General features: G+C 40.6%; 1 protein-coding gene across 1 annotated transcript in view; it reads right to left on the minus strand.

The window, feature by feature from the left end:
* Positions 1-1,581: 1,581 nt before the first annotated feature.
* The window catches only part of LOC310933881 (cartilage acidic protein 1-like), a gene marked incomplete at both ends in the record, with an annotated part of 32,458 nt that continues 17,435 nt past the window's right edge, over positions 1,582-16,604 (minus strand). Inside the window, 8 exon segments of the mRNA XM_083897451.1 lie at positions 1,582-1,694; positions 3,078-3,221; positions 3,628-3,670; positions 4,615-4,760; positions 7,998-8,166; positions 9,034-9,134; positions 9,329-9,411; positions 12,641-12,777. Of these exon segments, the coding sequence (XP_083753577.1) occupies positions 1,582-1,694; positions 3,078-3,221; positions 3,628-3,670; positions 4,615-4,760; positions 7,998-8,166; positions 9,034-9,134; positions 9,329-9,411; positions 12,641-12,777 (936 nt within the window).

Consider the following 16,604-nt stretch of genomic DNA (forward strand, 5'->3'; position numbering starts at 1 on the left):
ATGCGTTCAAGTGCACCTGCCCGTTACTGCATTTAAAAACACACTCACACACGTGTGTGTTTATCTTCTTTGTTTGTGTCCCTGTATTCTTCATAGATAACAAAATTGTGAGCTTACCATCAGAGGCAGATGGTTCTGGCATATGTTCCTGTGGCCTCTTGGATGTCGCGCACACATACACACACACACATACACACACACACACACACACACATTCTTGTAGTTGCTGCTTACTGAGGACCGGGTAAAAATGTTGACAAAGTGAGGACCAGCATTTCCACTTTATAAATCAACACAATTACAAATATCTACTTCATGAATGACATCTATATAGAACTACTGGATGCAGTACCATAAAATGTCTGCAGGTGGAGCCCCAGAGCAAAACGTGTTTCACACACGTTTTGTGTGGGTTTTTGTACCAAATTGAGGAGCTCTGTTAAAAACACAGTATAGCATGTTTACAACCTAAGGAAGCAATTTCAATGAAAACTAACTGAGGACCGGCCAAAATGTCCTCACTTTGTAAAAATGACCTCACTTAGTTGGTTAAAAACCCTCACTGGTCCTCAGTATGCCCCAAGTACAAGAACACACACACATTCTTGCAGTTGCTGCATACTGAGGACCGGGTATAAGTGCTGACAAAGTGAGGACCAGCATTTCCACTTTACAAATCAACACACTTACAAATATCTACTTCATGAATGACATCTATAAAGAACTACTGGGTGCAGTACCATAAAATATCTGCAGGTGGAGCCCCAGAGCAAAAAAGGTGTGTGAAACACCAGGGCTGGAAAACGGCTTTTTGTACCAAATTGAGGAGCTCTGTTAAAATAGCATAGAGTATAATATATATAAAATAGAGTATAGCATGTTTACAACCTAAGGAAGTGATTTCAATGAAAACAAAGTGAGAACCGGCCAAAATGTCCTCACTTCGTGAAAATGACCTCACTCGGTTGGTTAAAAACCCTCACTGGTCTTCAGTATGCCGCAAGTACAAGAACACACACACACACACACACTCATACGATCACAGGACTTGACATGTGGAGACCTGGTGTTTCTCAGCATCGCAGTGAGCCCCATATGAGAGTGACATTGTTAGCATGAATGTTGCAGCGCTGCAGATGAGGCCCCAGAGTGTCTGTAATGAACGTGGTCTGCAGAGCCAGTTCTGTACGTGCAGAGGTTGATGCTGCTGCTGCTGCTGCTGCTGCTGCTGCTGCTGCTGCTGCACCACTCAGTGACTTATTGGCCTCAGTTCACGTTCCGACCAATTTAAAAGGTGCCAGGTGATGACGTGACGACTCAGTTTAGTTCAGAGCTCCCAGCGAGCATGCTCCCCGTGTGTCGTCTGTATAGTCCAGAGGCGCTGGGAGCCGAAGCAGCGGCGCAGAGGGGTTGAGTCTGCAAAAATTACTGATGGGAAAAAAAAAATCATAGACATCCATAGAGGAGAAGAAGAAGAAGAAGAAGAAGTTTGAGTGAAAAGTTTTCTCTTGAGAGTTTTTGTACATCCCCGCTCAGCAGTGGAGACAGAGTTAGGACGAGGGGGGGAGGAGATAGTGACGGCTACAGTGTTCCTGCGAGCAGCGCTAACACAGAGACGGGAAGCAACCAGAACGAAAGGCGAGGCCACTTGCTTTCCCCAGAGGAATGCGCTCCCCCAAAGTAAGCCACCTGAGCTGCAGAGAAAGAGAAAGAGAGAGAGAGAAATTAGCCAACATCTGCATCTTTACGGCCGTAAGAAAGAGCTGAGTTAAGGCCACGTTATACTTCTCCGACTGCGTAACCACGGAGACCCCTCCAGCCTTCACACTTCTCGATCTTGGTGATGGATACGCACTGCAATTTCTCGCCCGATCAGTAGGGGTCGCTACGTAAGGTTGTTGTGCATTTGGCTACAGTGAGCAATGGCGTCCGAGAGAGAAAGACTGTTTTCTGTGTCACTGAACGCAGTTTTAAGATAATTTGAGGCGAGAATTTAGCCATTTAGAGTCTAAATATGTGCTGTCAAACAATTAAAATATTTAATCGCGATTAATCACATTGATGTCATAGTTAATTCACGATTAATCACAATTAATCGCACATTTTTATCTATTCTAAATGTCCCTTGATTTCTTTTTGTACCATTATTTTTCCTCATTTTAATACTCTTATCGACATAGAAAAGTGGATTGGCTTGCTTTGTGTAAATGTTATTTGCGTATTTTATGCATATACCGTAGTGTAGGGCTGAACAATTAATCGAAATTTATCTAAATTGCAATACAAGTTACTGCAATTTCAAGACATAATATTTATAATGTAATATTTGTTCAAGCCAAAATCTAATTTTGGATGAATTATTATTACACGTCTTATTCTACAGACTGAACAACGCTGTCAGACAAACTAATCTATTACAGGCTAAGCCTGGCGTGTGTGAGGAGCCTGTGTATGTGTGTGTGGGGAGCCTGTGTATGTGTGTGTGGGGAGCCTGTGTATGTGTGTGTGCTGTTGGTGGTACGAGAAGTTCGCGTCATGTGATGTCAGCGAAGCAGGAAGTAGTTATTTAACGCACAAAGTCCCGTGGTTTAATGTGTTGTTGCCGTAACGAGCTAATCCGAGCTCAAGGAGCTAGCGGAGAAGCGCTCGCCATCCGCTCAAAACGGAACGTTTACTCTTTACTTACGCGAGCCGACCACTCTTTGACCGGGTCACGCAGCGTGTCTGATGTTTTGTTTCCGGTCTATCTAGATCCGGTGTGGTGTCGTAGTTGTTCTAACATTGCTAGTTGAGGCAACAGCATGTGGATAAAAACTAACAAAGTTGGCTCTGCCAAAAAGAGCGTTAATCGCACTTTACGCAGGAGGATAAATTGGGCTTTAGTCATTGCAGAGACAGCAGGGTGCAGAGCGGCGACATGGTCAGAGGAATGTTAGCACCTCTAAGCTTCGACTCCAAACCAGAGTCATTAACGGCAGCTTAAAGGAATCTCGCTCTCAGGCAAGCGCCTCCTTTGTTCTCCGGATCTTTAGTAATCCCACGTCCAAGTCCAGCCTGACTCTGCCGGCACCACTTACCCACGCAGGCTGACCCGTCGTCGCTGGGCTCAAAGCCCTGGTTGCATCTCCTCTTGGCACGACACTTGTAGCTGCCATAGGTGTTGATGCAGACGGGGCGATCAGAGGGACAAGCAGAGGGGAACTGGGTGCACTCGTCCTGATCTGAGCGAGAGGAGAGACACGAGTTTCTCAGGACAAAAGGGTCAACGGGTACAGACTGGATATAAACATGGACGTAGTCTTCCAAGAAGCCTCGAGGTTCACACTTTGACACCGAGTGGACGAGACCAGCTGTCAATCACACTGGTGTCCACTCATATTTGTCCCGTGCTTTATTGTCAATTGGGTTCTTCAGGTTCTTCAAGAATACCTGAAAGTAGCGATTAAGTCCATTAACTCCTCATGAAAATGTTATATATCCACTGAGATATAGGTTTATTTTCCGATAGAAAATCATTCATCCTATGTCCATGGGCTTCACTTGACAAACTGGAGGACTTGCATCCATTTTTATATACATTACAGTCAATGTCGGACAGTAGAGAGTCAAAAATCCTGTACAACTCACCAGTGCAGCGGCCATTTTCATTCAGAGCAAACCCATGACCACACTGCAAGAAACAAGAAGCTTTAAAAACCAAACGTCACGAGAAAACAACTACAGATGCTTTTATGCTCCCACTGCATGTTGGGGTTTACCTAGTTATATAAGCTAACACCTATCTGTTTGTCTAAACTATCTATCAAGCTAGCTAGCTAACATCTATCTATCTATCTATCTATCTATCTATCTATCTATCTATCTATCTATCTATCTATCTATCTATCTATCTATCTATCTATCTATCTATCTATCTATCTATCTATCTGTCTAGCTGGGGGTCGTACCCGGGGAACATAGATACGGTCCCGTCTAGCTGCTAGCTATTTATATAAGCTAGGTAGCGAAAACATTATCTATCTATCTATCTATCTATCTATCTATCTATCTATCTATCTATCTATCTATCTATCTATCTATCTATCTATCTATCTATCTATCTATCTATCTATCTATCTATCTATCTATCTAGATGCTACCTAGTTATATAAGCTAACACCTGTCTGCCTAAGCTATCAAGCTAGCTAGCTAACATCTATCTGTGTGTCTGTCTAGCTGCTAGCTAGTTATATAAGCTAGGTAAACCTGTTGTGTTTTGAAATTAACTTAGTCATCTGCTCCTGTCTCTACATGTTTGACATTAAAGGTCTAGGGTTTACAAGCAACAATTGGAATATTCTGCCCATTAGTATGTTTTTATTGCGTATAACGTGTCTAAAGTGTAGAATAGCTTTCAAATAAAAATTGTTTTAGCATTCCTGGCTTTAGAGTAGGCTGTTTTATAAGTACTTTTGGCAAGAGCCTCTCTTTATAGACGCCGTCATATTACGCCACCATGTTTCTACAGACGTCTGGAGAGAGAGGCTCCTGTGACCGTAGCCTCCCTGACACAGGTGTGAAAGTCACTTATTCTTGGAATAAGCTGCACTTTTAATGCCAAAAATAGCAACGTACCTCTATTTCTGTAGTGGCAGTGATTTCTTCTTCGTCCCTCGGATAGTGGATTTCCAGCACTGAGTTCATCTCTGTCGGTTCCAGGGGTCGAGCCACCGAGCGGCCGTCTGGCCAGTAGACCTCCACGTTGGTGGCCACGTCCTTACCTGGTCAGAAACACAGGACATTATTCTCTTTACACACAGAGACTCAGGAATAATGTTCATATAACAAACTGAACTCACCAACATCAACAGTACAGACAAAATATTTGCATTAAAAAAAACATTTTGCAGACTGCAAATCATGTTTATGTTTTGAAATCATGTTTTGGCATGTGGCGCCACCTATCGACGTCTACCAATCATTGCAGTCAGTAGAGTCTCAGCTGCCGAGCAACCACGGTTTGCCAGTTAGGTCAGAAAACGAAACCTAAAAGACCTTGATATTTTTAATTTGAGTGTAGTAACTGTTTTTGGCCACATTCTTACATATGGCGCTTTTAAAATAAGATTCCTGATTGTTTTAGCTTCTTAAATGTGAATTATTTCTCTGTTTCTTTGCTCCACATAACAAAGAAATCGTTCAAATCATTTTGGTTTGTGGACAAAATCAAGACCCTGGAGAACATCGTCGTTTTTAGGTTTGACAACGTTTTTTAAACATTTTCTGACATTTTATTGACCAAACGATGAATCGATGAGTTGCAGCTCTATAATAATAACTCCTTGAGTTTCAATAGGGTCCCTGTGCACTTTGTGTGCTCGGACTCTATTATTAAAAGAAATAATAATAATGAACAATGATGAACAAAAAGGTTAAAGTTAAATTTTTGATTACCTTGTAATTTGCAAAGAACCAAATTCCACTTTTTTTTTCCATCTTAACAATTTAATGCTGTGATTCTGAAAATTAAATACAGCAACATTTCTTTATCATTCAAGCATAAGGTATGGTTAGAAAAAAAAGACAGATGGAATAATTCAGTCAGTAGAGTCTCAGCTGCCGAGCAACCACGGGTTGCCAGTTACGTCTGCGCTACAATGGCGGAGAAAACGGAACCTAAAAGACGTCGGTATTTTGAATTTGAGTGTAGTCACCGTTTTTGGCCACACTCTTACATATGGCGCCTTTAATCGAGCATATATAGAGAGGATCCCTCTGCAGAGAGCTTGAATCCGAATAACTTCACCTGTCCTGTTCCTGCTCCCTCAGACGACCTCTCCTTCAGCGGTGGGTGGGAGGTGCGGTTTTTTCACGTCTCTCGCTCACACTGACGCAGTTCTGCGAGTGTGGAGGTCTGCTCCGATGCCACGGCGCTGTGGAAAGTTTGCTCTCCGGAGTGTGTCATGAGTAATCAGGGCATTAAAAAAAAAAAATCGAGGGCCTCTGGAGCCGATCTGCGCTCGCACACAGTCGGTCCTAACACAGAACAGGCTCAGTGAGCCGTGGGTGGGCTGCAGCAGGCTTGGATGTCCGAGCGCGGGGGGGGGGGGGTGGGGGGTTTGAACCAGGCCGGCTTCCAGCTGCAGCACCTGTCCCACATCTCCTTCCTCCTTGTCCACAGATATCTTTACCCTCCCGTGGGTTTCCAATCAAGCTGGAGGTATTAAAGCTTTTTTTTTTACTCCGTTACCGCAACTATTTTTCCCTAAAAAAGTTAGGAATGGCTATTTTGGCTTTTGGATTCAGTTTCAGAAAGCACCCAAAATGCACTATAACCTTTACAGGTGAACTTAAGCTAACCTTCTGTAAACGTTTGAACGCACACGTGTCCTATTGTTCAATGTTTCAGTTCTTATTGAATAACATGCTGTTCTCTATAACACAGTGTTTCCTAACCCTGGTCCTGCCATGTTTTAGATGTTTCCCTTATCCAAAAACACCTGATTCAGATGAAACATTACATTTTTTGAAGAAAACGGACAAAAAAAATTTGGGGGAAAAACCCACACATTATTTTCAAAAGTGTGATGTTTCAACTTTTGTCCATTTTTAAAATAATTTTATATTTCGACTTTTGTTATTAAAAAAAAAAAAAAAAAAAACTTTTGACAAAATTATTCCTTTTTTTTAGATCACGTTTCAACTTTTGTGATATTTTTTTTTTTTTTCAAAAATGTGATGTTTCAACTTCTTTCAATTTTTAAAATAATTTTATATTTCGACTTTTGTTATTACAAAAAAAAAAAAAAAACTTTTGTCAAAATTATTCCTTTTTAAAAAAATCATGTTTCAACTTTTGTGATTTTTTTTTTTTTTTTTTTTTTTCCAAAAATGTAATGGTCCATCTGAATCGGGTGTTTTTGGAGCAGGGCAACATCTAAAACATGGCAGGGCAAGTGTTTCCTGAGGACCAGGGTTGGGTGATTAACCACAATCACAACTGTGTGATGTAGTGGTTCAATTGTTCAAGTGTTGACATCATGAGACCAAGACAACACTTTAAAATTGATCAAGTTATTGAGACATTGAGATGTTTTGTTGTGGTTTTTTCACCACTGTTGTTAGCTCTTGTTTGAGTTCAAGAAATGACCACTGCATCCTTTTACTTAAATAACCTGCTTTCATGCTAGAATAGCACTGTACACTCTCAGAATTAAGGGTTCCAAAAGAGTCTTACACATACACTACCGTTTAAAAGTTTGTGCTCACTTAGAAATGTCCTTATTTTTAAAGGAAAAACACGTTTTTTTCAATGAATATAACATTAAATGAATCATAAATACACTCTATACATTGTTAATATGGTAAACGACTATTCTAGCTGCAAACGTCTGTTTTTTAATGGGATATACATGTACATAGGTGTATAGAGGCTCATTTCCAGTGTTCTAATGGTACACTCTTAGAAATAAGGGTTCCAAAAGGGTTCTTCTACAAGGGCTGAGGATCTACCTGAAACCATTTCCCGAAGAAAGGGTTTTTCAAGGGTTCTTGGTAACACTAATGGTTCCAGTAAGAACCAATTTGATCCAGAGAACCCTTTAAAACCCCTTTCCTGAATAAAGGGTTTTAAAAGGTTTCTTGGTGGAACCCTCCAAAAGGGAACGTCCCACCTGGAGCCAAAAAAGGGTTCTCCTGTGAGGACAAGCCGAAGAACCTTATATGGTTCTACTTAGCACTTTTATTTCTAAGAGTGTTGCATGAACTTCTCATGAGGATATTCTTGTCAAATATCCCCAACTTTGTGTGAGTCGTGCATATCGTAAAGTAAACAACGTACCCTGAGGTTTTTGGCTGCAAAGTCGGTGAGAATGAGTCGAGCAAACCAGACCTGTCACCATGACTCCTTAGAAATGTCACTGTACTTCTAATATTTTACAGTTCAAACACTAAATCTATTCATATGCACAGGGGAAAAAAAATGTGCGTATGTAAGAATATATTAGATGTAGAGTTACCGAGGCCAAAGTGGGCGACCGGCTCCATCTCGCACAGGTATCCCGAGCCACCGTCGATGATCCGCGTGTGTGGCCCTGTCCTTTTGGTGTACACCACCACTTTAGCTCCTCGGGCGAAGGCGCCAAACTGGGTGCGGGGAATGACTCGCAGCCACGAGTTCGCGGAACCCTGAGACACACGGAGAGACAAAGGGTGGATTCCAATTCCTTGCTTAACCTTCAATCTTAACCCTCAATCTCAAAAATGCGCTCCCTCTAGTGCAAGTGCTGTCCTGATTCTCAGAAAAATTAAGTTAAGGGGTGAGTTTAAGGGCTGTATCGCCCTCAATATTGAGATTTTCTGAGACCACCCTTGGGAGCAAGGGCTACCCAGAATGCATTGCGTGTTTTGACATAACAAAGATGGCGCCGAAAGCAGTGAAACGAGTAAGCAAGTATTTTCTTTGTTAATAGAGATATAAAAATGATGAAAACCATTGTATTTTCTTAGTTTAGGCCCATATTATGGATTACTGACGTCATTGTTGCGTAACATTTATTTTTTATTTTACGATATTTTGTCAATAGCCGGCCGGTGCGGACGAGCGATGGTTTGCTATGGTTTACTTTTCAATAAGTCGTGGTGTGTGGTAACTGTCAGCTGAATATGTCCGTGGTTGTGGTATTTGTATGAGTATCATCTTATAACTAACTGACAACCTAATAACTTGACTGACAAACGGATCGTAATAAATAATCCTGATGTAAATGTGTTCTTCTTCTTCTTCTTCTTTTTTGGAGTTGACAGACTGGACGCAGCTTTTCGCGTTATTCTGCCCCCTACAGTCTGAAGACGTATCTGCATTTAAGGGGTGTCCCATTTCTAAGTGACAGAATAACCCTCAACACTTGGTTTTGAGGGCCAGTTAAGATTAAGGGTTGAGCTCGAGGGTTAAGATTAGGAATTGGAATTGGCCCAAAGACCGAGGAAGGGTTTGAGTTGGGTTGTCAGTTCGCCTGCTGAGGCGTCAGATGTCTCAAATGAAAGGAAACTCACCTGGTTGACTTTGTAGACAGAGAGCGGCTGTGCGGCGCTCTCCCCGTGAGACACCAACAGCTCCAGGTGGCCGTCGCCGTCAAAGTCTGTGGCTACAGCTCCTGCAGATCCATCACAGTCACATGAATGACACACACACACCTTTGTGTGACCGTATATATAACGTGTCAACAGTCATAAATGTCACTCTTTTGTGGGACAAAGCTCATGCATGATGAGAGACTCTCCTGGAGCGGAGCTCTGGTGCCATCTCATGGTCAGATGTCGTAATAGCAGGCACGAGGTTCGCTCTCACCTGTTCCTCTGCCTTCAGGCTCCGATGCATCGCCGATATTCAGCTCTTCTATCTGAGGGTCGCCGTGCTCTCTCCTGCTCACCCTGTCACAGTGTTTCAGTATTTTAGAGCAAAACAAAACATGGTTCATTTTGACAACAGTACATCAAATAAGCAAAATGGCAGGTTCCTATTGTTTATTTTAAGCAATTTTAACCGATAATATTAACCTAATAGTGCACTATAATCTGGTTTTAAGTGAATATAATCCGTGGATAGAGGCCAGTGTTTAAGCAGACAACGATAAAATACCTCTATGTGAGGAGTTACGGTTGTAAACTCTTAGAAATAAGGGTTCCAAAAGTGTTCTTCTCCAAGGGCTGAGGTTCTACCTGGAACCATTAGCTTCTGAAAAACCCTTTTCAGAAGAAAGGGTTTTTCAAGGGTTCTTGGTAACACTAATGGTTCCAGTGAGAACCATTTTGATCCAGAGAACACTTTAAAACCCCTTTCCTGAATAAAGGGATTTAAAGGGGTTCTTGGTGCAACCCTCCAAAAGGGTTCCAGGTGGAACCTTTATAAAAAAGGTTCTACCTGGAGCCAAAAAGGGTTCTCCTATGAGGACAAGCCAAAGAACCTTATATGGTTCTTCTTAGCACTTTTATTTCTAAGAGTCTAGACATCAACTATACATCCACAATAATAGAAAAATGCTGCTTATTGTTGCCAAAAAGTGATCCAAAATTGCTAAACAGTTTTCAATCATGAACAATAATGAAATATAACAATATCACATCTAAGAGAGGGAAATCAATGCTGGTAAATGAACACTTCCTCACTTTAAATACACAAAACTGCGAGTCTTGTGTGAGTGTGAATGATAAACGTCTGACATCATTTTCTCTTGTACTCATAAATCTTAACCGTTATTTTTTACTACATTTCATCCTGATACCTGTAGTTATAACTGAATAGATGCCAGTGTTTAAGCCGACAAGATAAAATACCTCTATATGATGAGTTACGGTTGTAGACGTCAAGTATACATTAACAATAATAGAGAAATACTGCCTATTGTTGCCAAAAAGTGATCCAAAGTTCCCCCTAAACTGTCGTCTGTTGCATGACAATACATTAGAGACAACAATCTCATAATGAACAATAATGAAATATCACATCTAAGAGAGAGAAATCAATGCTAGTAAATGAACACTTCCTCACTTTAAATACACAAAACTGAGAGTCTTGTGTGAGTATGAATGATAAACGTCTGACAGCTGCACACATTATACTTTTCTCTTGTACTCATAAATCTTAACCGTTATTTTTTACTACATTTCATCCTGATACCTGTAGTTGTCAGTGAATAGAGGCCAGTGTTCAAACCGACAAGATAAAATACCTCTATATGAGGAATTACGGCTCAACTGTACGTTATTACTTATTGTTGCCAAAAAGTGATCCAAAGTTCCCCCTAAACAGTCGTCTGATGCATGACAATACATTAGAGACAACAATCTAATAATGAACAATAATGAAATATAACAATATGAGGGAAATCAATGGTGGTGAATGAACATTTCCTCACTTTAAAACAGTTTAAATACATCTTGCGTGAATGATAAACGTCTGACAGCTCAACACATTATCATTTTCTCTCGTACACATAAATCTTAACCGTTATTTTTACGACATTTTATCCTGATAAGTGAATTGAGGCCAGTTTTTACGCCGACAAGATAAAAAAACCTCTATATGAGGAGTTACGGTTCAACTATACATGAACAATAATAAAGAAATACGGCCTATTGTTGCCAAAAAGTGATCCAAAGTTCCCAATTCACGACAATCCATGAGAGACAACAATCCAATCATGAACAATAATGAAATTTAACAATATGAGGGAAATCAATGGTGGTAAATTAACATTTCCTCCCTTTAAAACAGTTTAAATACATCTTGCGTGAATGATAAACGTCTGACAGCTGCACACATATCATTATTGCTCTTGTACTCATAAATCTAAGCCATTATTTTTATGATATTTTATCCTGTTACCTGTAGTTGCAACTGAATAGAGGCCAGTGTTGAAGCCGACAAGATAAAATACCTCTATATGAGGAGTTATGGTTCAACTATACATGAACAATAATAGAGAAATACGGCCTATTGTTGCCAAAAAGTGATCCAAACTTCCCAATTCACGACAATCCATTAGAGACAACAATCCAATCATGAACGATAATGAAATATAACAATATGAGGGAAATCAATGGTGGTAAATGAACACTTCCTCACTTTTAAAACAGTTTAAATACACCTTGCATTAATGATATGACAGCTGCACACGTGATCATTTTCTCTTGTACTCATTAATCTTAACCATTATTTTTTGCTACATTTCATCCTGATAGCACATTAAAAAATAGTGAGTTGCGTGTGAATAACAGTAAAGTGTCAAAGTCAAACACACGAGAGTTTACACGCGGAGACAAAGCATCGATATCCAACTTATTATCATTTCATTTCACAGCGTGCACTAATGTGCTGATCCTGGCTCTTAAAGTCCACAGCTCAGCTAAATATTGATTAGGTGAATCTAATTCATTAGCGCGGGGCACAAAAGTTTCAGCTTTTTTCTTTTTTTCCCCTTGTTGCTCCAGAGCCAAACGAGTCAAATGAGCTGATTCATCTTCATAATCAGACAACGGCTGAGCCGCCGCGGATCAGCGGAGCAGTGACCCCTGCAGGTCAAATCGCCGTCCAGGAGGAAATGTGATTATTGGATGTTTCACGTTTGAACTGAGCCACCGGCTCGTGACCAGGAGAAAACGACGCCAGATCGGATTGCGCTTTCATTAAAGGAACGGGTTTATTATACTGTTATAATATAGTCCTTACAATTGATATGTATCATGTATTTTTTTTGCATTTTGGAGAGCGAGAGGAGTTCATTAATATTATCTGGAGAGGAAAGGGAGCCAAAAAAAAGAGACCTAAAACTGTCTTAATGAAAGATTCATTCATGTGTAGAGGAGGAGGAGGAAGAGGAGGAGGAGGAAGAGGAGGAGGAGGAGGGGGAGGGGGAGGAGGAGGCGCTGGGATGCCAGACAAGATAAGTTTCCCCTGGCTGGGATTTTTAAATTCTTCTCAGCTTTCAGCCCAGTTTGAGAGCATTAAATCAAGACGCAAGAATAGTCCATTAAGCTTCATCATCAAAGCGCTGTTAAAACTTACTGCCAGTCTTGTACAACATGTGCGTATGTGTGTGTGTCTGTGTGTGTGTGTGTGTGTGTGTGTGTGTGTGTGTGTGTATTCTCTCCGGTCGAGTACCTAAAGAGCCGGTTGGCAGAGGGCCCTCTGTACGCGATGTTGTTGAAGAAAACCTCCAGCTCGTTGTCGTTGTCGAAGTCGGCGACGATGACGGTGCGAACCGGAGACGGCATGGCAAACTTCTGCGATGCAATGTCCTGGGAAGGAAGGGGGAAAAAATTTTAAAAGAAAAGAAAAGAAAAGAAGCCAAGTCAGTCAGCGATGCGTACAGTGTGTGTGCACACGGAGGTGAAAGCAAAGCAGAAAACTCAACCGATTGGATCACAGAGCACACGCTCAACCAGGCGTAATCACAGTCAGAGTGGGACAAAACCAATCATTCTTCCATCTATCCATCTTTTTTCTGGATAATAACCTCAGTTAGTGTCACTCTTACGTCCAAACCTGCAATAATACATACAGTAAACTCATAAAAATGGAACAAATCAAGCTATATTTATGATATAGATTGAGTGTTTGTGTGCTCTTTAGGTCAGAGTAGTTTATTTTTGCATGAAATATGAAAAAGATGCAGATTTCTGAATTCTATACACTACCGTTCAAAAGTTTGGGGTCACCTATACCATTTTTTTAGTGTTTTCTATTAAAAGTCACACTTTTATTAATCAAAAGAGTTGCAAAATGAATAGAAAATTTAGTCAAGACATTGACAAGATTAGAAATAATGATTTTTATTCTAAATAAAGAAGCAGCAAAACTGTTTTCAGCTGTGCTAACATCATTGCACAAGGTTTTTCTGATCATCCAATAGCCTTCTAACGCCATTAGCAAACACAATGTACACTCTTAATAAATATAAGTCCTAAGTAGAGAACCCTTTTAAAACCCTTTATTCAGGAAAGGGGTTTTAAAGGGTTCTCTGGATCAAAATGGTTCTTACTGGAACCATTAGTGTTACCAAGAACCCTTGAAAAACCCTTTCTTCGGGAAAAGGGTTTTTCAGAAGCAAATGGTTCCAGGTAGAACCTCAGCCCTTGTAGAAGAGCCCTTTTGGAACCTTTATTTCTAAGAGTGTACCATTAGAACAGTGGAAATGGGCCTCTATACACCTATATACATATTCCATTAAAAACCAGACGTTTGCAGCTACACTCTTAGAAATAAAAGTGCTAAGTAGAACCATATAAGGTTCTTCTGCTTGTACTCGTAGGAGAACCCTTTTTGGCTCCAGGTAGTACCTTTTTATGAAGGTTCCACCTGGAACCCTTTTGTAGGGTTCCACCAATAACCCTTTTAAAACCCTTTATTAAAAAAAAAGGGGGTTTTAAAGGGTTCTCTGGACCAAAATGGCTCCATTCAATGTACCATTAGAACACTGGAAATGGGCCTCTATACACCTATGTACATATTCCATTAAAAACCAGACGTTTGCAGCTAGAATAGTCGTTTACCACATTAACAATGTATAGAGTGTATTTCTGATTATTTATTCTGGTTATATTCGTTGAAAAAAAGTGCTTTTCCTTCCAAAATAAGGACATTTCTGAACAGTAGTGTTTGTGTGTGACCACAGACGAAGATAAAAAAAGCTGCTTCCATCACCACCGTCATACTAAGGTCACAAGTTCACTCTCCACCGCTGTGAATCATCAATAACCTGCGTCTCTGTCATGTGTTTACTCACTCACACATGAATCTGAAGCCTGAACTCAAAGAGAAAAGACGTCAGAGAAAAGAAGACGAAGGTGACGGCTGCTGCTGCTGCTGCTGCTGCTGCTGCTGCCGCCGCCGCCGCCGCCGCCGCCGCCGCCGCCGCCGCCCAAAATTCTCGTCAGCAGAGAAGTTTTTTTTTGCACGAGAAAGTAACGGATATCTCCTCGCTTCAGTGACACGGCGATAAGTCGGGTGAAGAGTTATAGAGCAGCCCTTCACTCCCTCCAGTATTTACTCCCTGTTTTAATTATAAGGCTCATAAAGCTGCAAAGGAGGGGGTGGTGGGGGGGGGGGGGGGTACAGTGACCTTCTGCTTCTCAGGTGAAGGAGAGGCGATGGCCGACTGAGGCTTTACCAGGGAGGGAGAGCACGCTGCTTATATGCATTTACTTTATTATTAGCTGGGCCATAAGATGGTGCCGCGGGAGAGAAAGTGCCAGAATATAAATATGGAGCTGAAAAACATGACAAAAAAGTCATCGTCCACGATGCGTGAAGTTTCCTAACATGGCATTTGGAGCTTTTCACAACTTCATAAAAAGTAAATATAACAGAAAAAATATAATATTTTTTGTTTTTTTCAGAAACCTTTTAAAGACTTGTTTTTTTTTTCCAATATAAATGCTGCTTTAGAGTTTGGTTTCATGGTTTCTCTGTGGAATCAAATGTATAATAATATAAAGCTGAAACAATTAATCTATTTTGATGATTGATTGATCGGTTTGAATTTAAAACAAGATTTCTGATTGTTTTAGCTTCTTAAATGTGAATATTTTCTTTGCTCCACATAAAGAAATCATTCAAACTGAATTTATTTAAACTGTTTATTTAAAGGTGCATTATGTAATAAATCTAAAGCAACTGGCCATAAAATCCTCCTAATATGTCACAGAGACTCAGGAATAATGTTCATATAACAAACTGAACTCACCAACAACAACAGTACAGACAAAATATTTGCATTAAAAAAATATTTTGCAGACTGCAAATCATGTTTTTGTTTTGAAATCATGTTTTGGCATGTGGCGCCACCTACCTCCGTCTACCAATCATTGCAGTCAGTAGAGTCTCTGCTGCCGAGCAACCACGGGTTGCCAGTTACGTCAGAAAACAAAACCTAAAAGACCTCGGTATTCTGAATTTGAGCGTAGTAACTGTTTTTGGCCACATTCTTACATATGGCGCCTTTAAAATAAGATTGTTTCTGATTGTTTTAGCTTCTTAAATGTGAATATTCTCTTTGTTTCTTTGCTCCACATAACGAAATCATTAAAAGTGAATCATTTTGACATTAGACACTGGAGATCATCGTCATTTTCAGATTTGACAAAGTTTTTTAAACATTTTCTAACATTTTATTGACCAAACGATGAATCGATGAGTTGCAGCTCTATAATAATAACTCCTTGACTTTCAATAGGGTTCCTATGCACTTTGTGTGCTCGGACTCTAAAGGTTAAAGTTAAAGAGGATATTTTTGATTACCTTGTAATTTGCCATGAACCGAATTCCACTTTTTTTTTTCATCTTAACAATTTAATGCTGAGATACTCTAAAAATTAAATACAGCAACATTTCTTTATCATTCAAGCATAACTTATATGGTTAGAAAAAAGACATATAGAATAATTATATACATATATATATATATAACATATTATTTCTAACACCCAACATCTCACTCACTTATTCAAGCTCATATTCCATCTTGTTAACCAGGACCTCTTCCCTCTGACGTGAACCCTCTTTAAAAACATATTTGATATGTGTCGCTGCGTTTCTGCATGTGTGTGTGTGTGTGTGTGTTTAAACCCCTTTTTTCACGAGGTGGTGGAGGGTGATGGGGGGGGGGTGGTCTCTGCAATACATTTTAATTAAAGCACAAACAGACCTAATCGGCACTTTCCACTCCGCGCAGCAAGCTGCTGTTTCAGCCCAATTTAATTAGCGGTTTACTGGAGTGATACAGCGGCTTCATTATGCACGAGCAAAGGTCAATACAGGCGAGCAGGAGTGTCAGTGGGGGGGGGGGGGGGGGGGTGTGGGGGGGTCTTAAACGTGTTTGTGGGCTCGTGATTTAACAATCTTGGTTTAAAAAAGATTGGCTCGCTAATTCACTTTGTCTTCTCGTGTGTGTGTGTGTGTGTGTGTGTGGGATTGTCTCTTCGGCGCTAAACCGTCACACATTAACCTCTCACTTGACCCTCGTAAACATGTCTGCCGCGACGTTTATCTCTATGGTAAAAGATGCGGTCGCGGGGCGCCGACACATAGATCAGCGAGTGTGCGAAACCTGCGCAGATTTACAAAG

The sequence above is a fragment of the Microchirus variegatus genome, assembly GCF_963457635.1.
Source record: "Microchirus variegatus genome assembly, chromosome: 11".
NCBI classification, from domain to species: Eukaryota; Metazoa; Chordata; class Actinopteri; order Pleuronectiformes; family Soleidae; genus Microchirus; species Microchirus variegatus.